This window comes from Acanthaster planci, linkage group LG02 (assembly GCF_054643075.1).
Source record: "Acanthaster planci isolate LZ-2023a linkage group LG02, COTS_SCS, whole genome shotgun sequence".
Classification (NCBI taxonomy): domain Eukaryota; kingdom Metazoa; phylum Echinodermata; class Asteroidea; order Valvatida; family Acanthasteridae; genus Acanthaster; species Acanthaster planci.
The window spans coordinates 14,809,788-14,821,434 of NC_141778.1; the positions used below are offsets into that span (position 1 = coordinate 14,809,788).

General features: G+C 40.2%; 2 protein-coding genes across 2 annotated transcripts; one reads left to right on the forward strand and one right to left on the reverse strand.

Moving 5' to 3' along the window:
* The first annotated feature begins 123 nt into the window (after window positions 1-123).
* LOC110973299 (diphthamide biosynthesis protein 3-like) lies at window positions 124-3,764 on the forward strand. Its single transcript, XM_022223992.2, has 3 exons — window positions 124-381; window positions 1,654-1,728; window positions 2,941-3,764. The coding sequence occupies exons 1-3, from the start codon at window positions 274-276 to the stop codon at window positions 3,001-3,003; spliced, it is 246 nt and encodes an 81-aa protein (XP_022079684.2). The 5' UTR covers window positions 124-273; the 3' UTR covers window positions 3,004-3,764.
* Window positions 3,480-11,115, reverse strand: LOC110973298 (uncharacterized). Its single transcript, XM_022223991.2, has 7 exons — window positions 10,823-11,115; window positions 10,116-10,203; window positions 9,527-9,651; window positions 7,132-7,222; window positions 6,731-6,840; window positions 5,003-5,129; window positions 3,480-4,648 (listed from the first exon to the last, which is right to left on the reverse strand). The coding sequence occupies exons 1-7, from the start codon at window positions 11,023-11,025 to the stop codon at window positions 4,589-4,591; spliced, it is 804 nt and encodes a 267-aa protein (XP_022079683.2). The 5' UTR covers window positions 11,026-11,115; the 3' UTR covers window positions 3,480-4,588.
* Between the last annotated feature and the right edge of the window lie 532 nt (window positions 11,116-11,647).

The following is an 11,647-nucleotide window of genomic DNA, read 5'->3' on the forward strand; positions in this document are numbered from 1 at the left end:
CGGCCTCAAATGTTTTATTGTAAAATCACAATATCCAAATACACGTGAGTTCATATTAGGCAATAATAAAACATGGGACGAAAGTGTGAGACAATGCACGAAGGAACATTCACTTTTTTGAAGGAGAATATACGTATAATTTTCACACAAACTATACGAAATAATTACTTTCTTTGCGCCATGTTGCCTCTATATTTACAAATTCAAAAGTGTGCACGTGTGCATGGCGCGCGTGTGATCGACCGTCAAGTTATCCAAAGAGAAACTTGAAAAATGACGGTTTATCACGACGAAATTGAGATCGAAGACTTCGAATATGACGAGGAAACGGAGACTTACCACTATCCTTGTCCATGTGGGGACAGATTTGAAATAACCAAGGTAGGCCGTAGGTCCTATTAAATCCTTGACCGGTCGCAATATTACATGAGCCCCCCCCTCGCCGTGCCTGTAATTACAGTCAGTGTATTTTCTCATTTAAAAGATATTACATCAATACAGAAGCTTGGGATTGTACATGTATATTTGGGGTCTCCGTTCAGAGCACAGAAGGGAGGCCTACATATTAACTTTTGGATGCACCTTAGTAGATGAATAGGATAAAACATGATGTAGGCCTATAGGCCCACTCAGTGACTGTACATGCTGTAGGGTTGATGTTGTGAAAAGAGGGCAAGGTTTTGAGCTCTGACAGAAATTATGAGGGGAAACTGTGTTTTAAACAGGAAGGAGTAATCTGGTAATTGCAGAATACCCCACCACTCTAAAAAATGACCCCTTATCAGTAAGAAAGCCACATTTTCTCACAATTTACACTTTGAAATGTCCAAAAAATAGGGTCAGCGCAATAAAGAGAGTGTTGCCTTTATTTGGTTTTTTCTGGGGGGAGGGGCTGACTAGTTTTTACAAGATTGAAATGACAGTAAACTGGGGGGTCCCCAAATATACAATCCCCCAGAAGCTTGTAAAAATAAATATGTATGATCAAACAGCCACTGAGTTCCTGCAAAATGCTGCGAAGACCTGAAATAAAGGGACCATGGTGACTAGGCTACTGACTGTACGCAGACAAAGTTGATCACTACCCCCAGAACAGTTGTGGGGGTTCGTGGAAGTGAACCCCACAGTTCTAGGGGTAAGTCAGTCATGATGACTGACAGTTCAGCTTACTGCAGACATAACTGTTGGGAGCGATCCAGCCCAGGTTGGATGACATCTTCATTACACTGCAATTAATGTCCGGATAATCAGTTCATTCTGCTATAGAGAACTGTTTTATGACACATTTTATTCACACTTTTAGTTGACGTTTCCCTGCAAAAATTAGGGTCAAAGCATCCATAGGTTGTTCAAAAAGATCAACTGATCTTTCAATGTTCAGCTGATCACACAACAACTGCTTGCACTGAGTATGTATAGGCCTTGTTAGCATAATTGATCCAAGCCCTTGGCTTTTTTACATGCATATATTCTTACACTGTTGGATACTTCTCTGAGACTAAATCTTGTTTAACTGATGTAGACGCGTTTCATTTTCCACGTCTAAATATCTGTAACAAGGATGTCAATTGAAATAGCCTCAGAATCTCTACTGCAGTCTGATCATTTGGTAATCTATATTCGTGTGCACCATGACCAATTTCATGTTTCTAGGAGCAACTCAGTCAAGGAGAAGATGTTGCTACCTGTCCAAGCTGCTCTCTCATCGTCAAAGTCATTTACGACCTGGTAAGCGTAAAGTCATCGCAAGTGATTTTTGGAAAAAAAGAATTTTGAGAAGGGTTGATGCAGTAACAGGAGTGGTTGCCAAAAGCTGTCCCAGTGAAGGATCAAGATCACGGCCTAGACCATGCTGTTACCTAGACTGCACCCCGGATCAGCAAAGAACTCGTCTTTAGATAGGTTTTGAGCATAAGATCATTCTTCCGACCTACACATGTTCAACTCTGGCAGTATAATTGTAATTGTATTCTTATGCTGTGACTCTAGAGAAGTCAAACCTGACAGAAAAGTCAGATTCCTTTATTTCTGCTCCAAGGCTGTAACTTGTAATTCAGTTACATAGAAGTACATGTGTATGTTGAAACTTCACAGATAAGGACGGTGGTTTTATGCAGTACTTTGGAAATGTGTGTTTCAACCTTGAGTTGCCAACTTGTTTTCAGAGATGTTGAGGATTTGAGATGAAATTAAAAAGGAGGGATATTTTAGTTTCCTTACATCAGCCAAATCAAAATGCATTAGCGCACATTGTCTTCGCAGCTCAGTGCAAGAAATTTGATACCCAGCCCTTGTTCTTCGGACCAATGACGTACATGTACTTGCACAAAAGTCAGACACGCATGCACATAAGTTTGCACAATAGAAGCATTCATTATGACATTTTGGGGAGAATGTATTAGTTACTCACAACTGTCAGTAGACAGGGCTTTCTGGATCAGTCTGCCAGGCTCCTTGTCAATCTTGTAAGCGATACCATCTCAAGTCTTTTCACAGGCCTCTTCACAAGTTGATTGAAAACAGGGGTTAAGTATTAGGTGTATGGTAGCACCATGGGAGATGTGTCATTCTTGAGTTTGTGTGTGCGGTTCTAAAGAGAACCAGAGGGCTTTGAACGCTTTGGACAGCATGCTGTCCTTACAATGGACAGAGTACACTGTTCATTTCAGAAAAGAACATAGTCACAAAGGTTTGGTGCTGCAGCAAACCTGTTACTTAACTTGACACCTTCACCGTGAAATAAACTTCAGATAAAGAAATAGATTCTGACTTGGTTTGAGACTGGGATGACTTGTGATGCAGTTTTGATGGGCACTGCCCAATCACGTACGGAGTTAGGCGTTTCATAGTAGTGAGGCTAACGAGGTTGAATGAAATACATGTCAGTGCGTGAAATATTAGTATATCCTCTTTTCTTATTCATTCATTTCATTTTGACAGGAGGATTTCATGACTGGGGAGGAGGTTGCGGCACCCAACCAGAAAGGACTCCAGGTTGCGTGACAGAAACTTCTCACTGAATACCAGATGATCTCAATCATGTACTTTAACATTTTACATCAACCTGTAAATGATCTGTGGATTGGCTGCAGTGTTGACCATGCTTCACCCCAGCCTGTCTTTTTGTCACCAACGAGGGGGTACTTTTGCACGGAGCAGATGCGTTGGCCGACTTTCATTGGGCATCCGATGGCTGACATGGGCCCTTGCTCCTACTGAGGGTATCCCTTGGTGTCAGTAGCTGACACCCTAAGGTTCTCTTCAGGAAGTTAGAGTGGATTTTAAAGTGTAACTATGGACACTCGCACTTGTGTTTGTGTTCAGGTGCAAGGGATGGTCAGCTTCCTCCAAGTCGGCTACATTTAGACTTTTTAAAATCCTTTTTCACTTTTATTCCTAAATGCTGCGTATGAAAAGTGTGGAGACAGTCACAGCATAAGTTAAGTACATGTATACTACACAACATAATTATGGGGGGATTTCTTTTCTTTTCTTTTTGCAGCCTTTAATCGTCAACTTTTACATGCATAGATATAGGTTGTACAATTGTAAAAACTTGTTTTAAGGAAATGTTTTTTGTAAAACACTTATTTATTAATATATTTTAAAGAGTTGAAGGCGCTCAATTTACAGTTTCATTGTGGTGACTTTAATGTTTATTTGTAATAATCATCAGTTCATATAGGAGTTTACATAGTTGTAGCCTGCATGATGATAGCAAAGGGTTGATCACATCAACGATTCTGAACATTTTACAAGTACTTTACAAAAAACCTGCAGCATAATTTTAATGCTAAGCTAACATCTTGAACAAGTCAGTGAGGGTGTCGCTTACTTAAAGACCAGTCTGATGAGACGCCAGTAATGCAGACTAGTATCACACTCGCGCCTGCTTTCATAAACGTGACCCAAATACATAAATGGCGAGCTCCAATACTGTACTGGTCTGGGATGAATTTAATGCCTGATGACCACCTGTTCTTGACGGGCATGCCACTGCAGTAATAGTGTCAGATTAGTGCTTAAGAGGGTCAGACAAGAAACTCGAGGGTGTTATCTTGAGAGAGGAACAGGGGATGCTGTCCACAAACAGTTACTCATTTAATTCTATAACTTTTTCATTCATTACTCACTTGGAACGATCAACAAAATGTAAAGATAATACCATTTTCAAGGGCCGTATGTAAACACTAACAATAAGCAGGAGCCCTCTTTGAGGTTGAGGGGAGGGGGTGCTTAGCAACCTCCATCCCCTAAAAATAAAAACGACCAATATAGAAGGAATATAAAATGAAGTACAGACAGTAACAAGTGCATTTACATTTAATTCTAATTCATTGAAACATTAATTTCAATTCTTAAATCAAAACTATAGGTTTCACTTTCAACGGATTAAAATTATTTTTGGAACTCAGCAGTTCTGCAGTTACAGTTTCCTTGAATCATATTGTTTACCATGGCCGTAAGCTGTTTAAAATTCATTGATTTTGTTGCTCAAAAACCGTTCACGTCGCAATTGTAAACTAAAATATGCTGAAACTTCCAGTTTTACATGTACGCGCTTTTGGGGATCCTGCAGCATTTCACATCATTTCATTCCATCATATCCAGTTTTCTTTCCACAGGTGAAGATAAATATACAGCCGTCCTGTATGGGAAAAAAAATAAGCAATTGGAAAACACTGTGTATAACTTAAAACTGAAATTTTAAACAATTTGCTGAATTTGAATATGAAACTTGGCTTTTCACAATATGCCATTTAAAAATGAGAATCTGTTTAACTCTTGCCCAAGTGAAATACTAAGTATAAATTTTAAAAGACCATTACATATAATGTTTAAACTTTTCTTTCTGTTCACCTGAAAATCTATTTTCCAAGATTTCAAACTTTCCAAATTGGACACCTTTGAACAAAATCTGGTGATATGTCTAAATCCTAATTTTAAATTTCCTAGACACCCCGGTTCCTGAGATTGGCGGAGCCAATCACAAACGTCTTACCCTGATGGAGCAAAACAAAACAATCCAGATATCTCTATTGGGTATTAGGTCTGTCCCCTCAGCATGGCGCGCAAATTTCATGAAGAGAACCCCCGCAACCAGGTAGACCACAACCAACACTGACACACTGGAAAAATAAAAATTGCTTTATTTTACAAGAATTTCTGAATTCTGATAAACTGGCTCACGTTTAGCTTTACGATTCAATCTCTTGGCCCATCAGATCCTACAAGATGAAGAATTAATCGTTTACAAATAAAGATGTGGTGAAGACCATACAGACACACAACCCGAAATACCTAGCTTCCATGTAAAATTTTCGTTTCAAAGCCGAGAGTTAGTACGAAGCACCTTAGACCATAAAACGTGACTTTCACGTGTATACGGCAACAGATGTACCGATTTCGTACCACTGGAGCAAGCACTACGCTTTTTCGAAGCTTTTCCAAAACGGAAGTTTTGTGATAGACACTGAACTATATTTTTCGTGTATGCATGACGTTTGGTGTTTTTGTTTCATAGAACCCGACCGTATTTTAGAGACCCTGAAATTTTTCGTATGCCATCAGCACACCAGGTTAAGGTTCACTTTATTTTCCACGTAAGTGTGGAGGGGAGTCTCTAAAAACACAGGAGCGATGAAATTCGCTGAACTGTCTTGTAAATATACGCAGGTACATAATTTACTTGGTGCATAAGGGTTCCAAGCCGGGTATAATAAATATGAGTATTGAGTATTCTCTCTATATGGCTAATGCCACAGCAGCCCCAGGCAAGCATTCCATATGAAAGGTATAGTAGAATCAGAGTATTATACAAAGTTAATAAAATGTTTTATGGAAGATATATGTTTTAAGGTGACATATTATTCCCATATTCCTAGATATTATTGAACGAATGTAATTATGATGTATGATAGATCTTTATCAACATACACTCCCAGAAGTTTAGTAGAGTAAGTTTTCTGAATTTTAGTATTATCTATAAATATATCTGGAATAGAATGACAAGGGGGCATTTGGCCTAATGCGCATTATGCTTGGGATTTGTAGCTTCTGATCATAGGGTGGTAGCTTCTAATAACTAGCTTCTGACCATAGGGTGGTAGCTTCTAATAACTAGCTTCTGACCATAGGGTCGTAGCTTCTAATAACTAGCTTCTGAACATAGGGTCGTAGCTTCTAATAACTAGCTTCTGACCATAGGGTCGTAGCTTCTAATAACTAGCTTCTGACCATAGGGTCGTAGCTTCTAATAACTAGCTTCTGACCATAGGGTCGTAGCTTCTGATAACTAGCTTCTGAACATAGGGTCGTAGCTTCTAATAACTAGCTTCTGACCATAGGGTGGCAGCTTCTGATAACTAGCTTCTGACCATAGGGTGGTAGCTTGTGACAGGGTCGGGGTTCGTATCCAGCTGGTATTAGCATGTTGTCATCTTGGGCAAGTCACCTTACCCATACGTGCCTCTCTCCACCCGGGGGGAAATACATGTGAGGGCGGATATGGTTGTTCAGCCGTTTGTGCCCAATGGTAGCATCGGGTTAGTATATATCTTTAGAAAGCTGAGATAGTTTCAGGAATTTTCGGATGTTGCGAGCCCAAGGTGCAGGGATAATGATAATATATCACCTCCTTTGAATTATGGATACTGTGAGTGCGCCTTGAAAATAGTTCGATGTTATAAATATTTTGATATTAACGGCCTGCTGGCCTTGCGTGACTTACATGATACAAAGGACAGATCCTGGACTGAGGCCATCTTGGAGACCTGGCAGGTTTGTTGGTTCGGATTGACAAATCCCTAGACAGGCACACTTCGATGTTAAGGTGAAATCCTGTTCAGTTTTACAACCCGAAGAGCAACAAAATAGGTGACAGGAAGATATCAGTGTATTCTTCCAAGTGTCAATTTGTGTATAATCAGATTCAAACAACCAAAATGTGAGTGTCTTGAATTTGTAAGAACTGTTACAACTTGACATTCATGTGGTTCGTTCAACACGTTACATTTCCCGTATAAGCCTTAAATTATAGCAATTGATAATAAAAATGCAAATATTCCAATCCAGCTAAGGCCAAACAGGTGTACAGACGTTCAATGTCCAAAGCAAGCTGTACATGCTTACATACGTCACAGGACTTTGTTGTCTAGAGCCATGTCTTTGTAACACAGGTTCCTCGGCATTTTCGTCACACACCAGTTTCACAACTGATGTCCTGTTGCATAGAATAAAAGAGCATGTAGGTTAACTTAGCTAACAGACTGCCCATTGAGGTCGACGACCAGTCGCCTCAAGTTGACGCTACCTTTTTTCTGTTCTGCAAAGCACTCCGTACCTCCATTTCTGAACCAGTCTTTCACTCACATCATGAATTTTCAAAGGCATTTATTTCCACACAAGTAAAAGGACCTTCCACGCGTTACTTTTTCTCAAAATTCAGTTTTTGTGGTTGTTTTGCCAAAAGCAGATAGGCCCTATGTGTCGGCATAACAACTCCAGTGAACGAGCAGCTTAATGGTTTCTGCGTGGTATGATGACGGACTGGTTTCCTATAGTCGCAAATTATGATGATGCCATGGGCGTAAATCCCAGGGGATGGGGCTATATATTCCCCTCATACACTTTTTGAGGGGGTGGACTATTGAACCATCCGCCACTTTCTTGTGGGGAACAAAAATACGAGTGGATTGTGAATAATTTTTCAGACTTCCAAAGATTAAAATGCACTCAGTAGGCTTATCACTCAAAAAGGGAAAACAATTTAAATGCCATAAATATGTAATTCTCAGTACGTTACGAATGTACATTGATATCATGAACATCAACCTCTACATAGAGTCATACTGTGTCAGCCTTCCCACCTTTCCCCATCTCCCACGCCCCCCAATTCCAGCACAGATTTTTGCCACTGGATGATGCCAGCGCTTATAGGGCCTATACGCCAGTTCGTCACCCACTCTGTCAAACTCAGAGCTTTTGTGCATTGCGGCACCCGACCATAAAACTATGGAAGTACCTGTTCCATTGGGTTGAAACTTTGCGGACAATTAGAAAGGAAAGTGTTTAAGGAGAAATATGACCTCGTGTGATGATGACGTCGGTAGGAGACAAGTCACGTGATATTAATGGTGCACTCTTTACAGCCTTTATCTCTTGAAGTACACATGTCCCACCATCGGCAGTTTGAAACTTTGCACATAATTAGAAAGAGAAGTGTTCTTGACGAATATTGAACTGATGTGATGATGACATTATCAGGAGACAAGTCACGTGACATTAAAGGTACACTCCCAATATCTTCTGAAATACATCTGTCATTCGGTTGAAACCTTGCATATAGCTTGAGAAAAAAGGACATGATGGAATGCTGTCGTTATAACGTTCGTGTAGTTAATCAGTCGATCAAAGTAAAAAAATAAAGGGTACGAAAAAACTCTGTACTGTTAGCAAACAGACAGATGACCACGTGCGGCGTTGTTGTTTGAGCCTGAAGCCATGCACATGCGCCGTCAACAGCGCGTAGTCGTATCGTACCGTCGCTTCGTCGTGCCGTCGCATCGTCGCTTCAACTTTCTGTGATTTTCTTTCGCTAGTATGTTGTTGGCGCTGTTTTGATTGCCACCACAGACTTGATGACCTAATTCTATCCAGTAAACGATTCATAAAAATTCGCGCAATTACTCACGTTGTGGAAAAGGGTCAAGCCTCTTGCGATATAAATGATTTATGGAGTCTTTTTAGCATTTGTCGTGTAGAACTAGTTTTGCTTGAAAAAGATGAACACAACTTCATTAGATTCCACATCAAAGAACACTGCTTCGTGCTGACACGTGGAGAGTATCCTTCTGTGACGTCATGCAAGAAGTTCTTTGGTGCCTATCCGACCAACTTGACTGCAGGGTTTTTTCCATTTCCCTTAAAATTATACATTAATTTTACTCTTTTTATGGTACTCTTTTGTGTATGACTGATAAAACCCTAAAATGCTAAGGAGAAATTAGTACAAAGATACTTGAATTGCATGAGTCTGGCTGGCATTTACCCTTTAAATGATTGAAAAAACATCTTGCAGAAAGAACAGTCCTGCCGACAGTTGATACGGTGTAATTATTTTCCCCTCTCTCAACTAAACGACCTTCTTCAGTACTCTACAATTGCAAGATGCCACTTTTCACTCCATAACTCATGTAACAGTTCCTGATCAGTCCATTACTTCGATTTTAAGATTTTGTTTGTCGTGTCGATGCGACGATTCAACGCGTAAAACGGCAGTAATGGAATTCCATATAGAACAGATTTTAAGACAAAAAAGAATTTTCAATCTATCAGACCACCACAATTTTCGAGGGTATCAACGCCGATAAGTTTTAAAAGAGGCGCCTAGTTACTTTTTGGGAGTGAATTTAGCGGGGGACCGGAAACAGTGTACAGGATCTTATTAATGAGCGGAACTTTTACCATATAGCACAGCATTTGGGTATTATTTGGAACATTTTCTGCACCGATAAAATGACCACACCTCGTTTTTTTATCATCTCCCACGCTAGAATACTCAATATTGTAATTGATGCCATCATCTTTCCACGTTGCTGAGGGATCGCCAATAGGGAATTCCGAAAGAGAATCGATGCCCTGTTGGCAAGCCTAAAAGAAAAAAAGACAAAACAGCACCACATAATTTACTATTAAACAGACAGAGGTAAAACAGTCTGCCAGGGATATGGACCAGCGTGCCTTTTAATCTTTGAGGTTGGTACGTATAATCAGCCTTCCATCTTTTGAAAATGTAAAGTGAACCAAGTAAAATAGCCTTGAATATGAAATGACGCATTTGCTTTTATCGTTCTATTATGACTTATCTGAAATGCACGTGTTGGTTCTGTTCACGTTTGGAGTTTGTAGGTTAATTTCTCCCTCATTTAATTTTTGGGTTGGGGGTGTGGGGGAAAACAGCATGACCCGATTTCCCGAACGAGGCCTTTAAGCCGCAAACAACCAATATCAGGACCCTCATTACATCTAATTTAATGTACATGTGATGGTATTCACGAAAGGTCCTGGCAATATTGGTAATCACAAATTATGGCCCTCAAAATAAATGTACTCACGACAACGCCTTGGCACTTGCTTGAAGCTGTCCAAGCATAGCAAGGGTTGTATGCATACTTCCATGCGCCAGCTTGTTCAAACCCAAACCTATAAACACGGAGAAGAATTAAATATAAAAGATTTTTCCCAGCTTTTCTCAAGTTTCAGGACAATTCTCTTGGAAAATGGGTTAGAGGAAATGAGCAGTGGAAATTCAGCTCAACTTGTGCTCAAGCACATTACTATGTACAACAATAAAAAAAATTAGGAGCGACAAGAAGGTGGTACCATTCTAATCGTAGAAAATCCTTTCATCAATCCATATTTGAGGGCACTATTTTTCTTTTGTCACACAAGGCGCTCCTCAAAAGGAAAAAAGTCACCCTTCAAAATCACACACAACAACAAAAATTAAATCTATCGGCACACTCAACTACCAAACACTAGGCCTAGACTGTTTTGCCTTGGTTGACTTCACGCTTTGGTCATGAAATTTCATTAACATATAAATGTTTAATAACCATTATTTTGAAATGTCGCCCTTTTGCAGCTACAAAGGTGGTGGAAAGTCACAGTAACATTGCATAAATCTTCCCTACATGTAACCAATCATAAATATCGTATTTCATGTCTCCTTTGATGAGTGCTACATGCAATTAAGGTTCATGTTTAAAACAGGTCTAGGATTTGTGACTAACACACAAAACAAGCAAACAGAAAAACAAACCTTGGGGCTCGGTTCCCATTATAACCCAACGATCTGATGTTGATCTCCTTACCGTCGGGTATCCGGCACGAGCAGTCATCAATTTTAGTACACTTGGGCACTGCTGCGTAGCACATGCCAATTAAGCATACGCAGGAAATCAAAGCCACCGTATTGGTCTTGGAAAGTTTCATAATTGAAAATGATTTGTGGTAGAAGACCATGGAGCTAAACACGTATGGACCACCTGTCTGCGTGTAAATTTGCAGAAAATGTGATTGTCACATGATAGCGATGGATCGTTGTCAGAACATAAAATCGTTGTATGTTGGAATTGAACTTTAAACAGGTCGCGATTGTTTGCACAATTACCCTGCGCACAGGGGTGAAAAGGACGACCTTGTACGTGGAAACGGTACGTTGCACCAATAGAGGGATTGCACATTAGCGCCGTCTGCGCATATCTGCATCGCAACCGAGGCCATCTGTGTTGAACTTCTTCGCACGCGACCGCGGAGTCCACACAGTACGTCGAGTATCCGGTTCGCAAGTGTGGCGCCACTTCAGTTTAAACCACGCCCACTGCATAAGTTACACGACCATCGCCGGTACGTTAGTTCGCGGTCAATTGTCGTTATTTTTTCTTTTGATTGTACGAGTCAAGTCATCCTGAAAGACTCTTCCACAAAAATTTGCAGCCTGAAAAGTCTGAATTTAACATACCTTTATGTATTTTGTGTCTTGACTCCTTACTTTCAATCGTCTGATCGTATTAAGAATTGAATTATATGACATATATGACACATACGGCCTCGTTTTCAAACGCGGAAGTGCGCAGATCGACGC

What these genes read in the sequence shown, in the direction of transcription:
- LOC110973299 (XM_022223992.2), top strand. Translation starts at nt 274, where the DNA reads ATGACGGTTTATCACGACGAAATTGAGATCGAAGACTTCGAATATGAC. An exon ending in ACAGATTTGAAATAACCAAG is followed by an intron (nt 382 to 1,653) that starts GTAGGCCGTAGG and finishes TCATGTTTCTAG; the next exon opens with GAGCAACTCAGTCAAGGAGA. An exon ending in TCAAAGTCATTTACGACCTG is followed by an intron (nt 1,729 to 2,940) that starts GTAAGCGTAAAG and finishes TCATTTTGACAG; the next exon opens with GAGGATTTCATGACTGGGGA.
- LOC110973298 (XM_022223991.2), bottom strand. Translation starts at nt 11,025, where the DNA reads ATGGTCTTCTACCACAAATCATTTTCAATTATGAAACTTTCCAAGACC. An exon ending in GGATCTGTCCTTTGTATCAT is followed by an intron (nt 5,130 to 6,730) that starts GTAAGTCACGCA and finishes TTATTTTTCCAG; the next exon opens with TGTGTCAGTGTTGGTTGTGG. An exon ending in TTTTGTTTTGCTCCATCAGG is followed by an intron (nt 4,649 to 5,002) that starts GTAAGACGTTTG and finishes TTTCCCATACAG; the next exon opens with GACGGCTGTATATTTATCTT.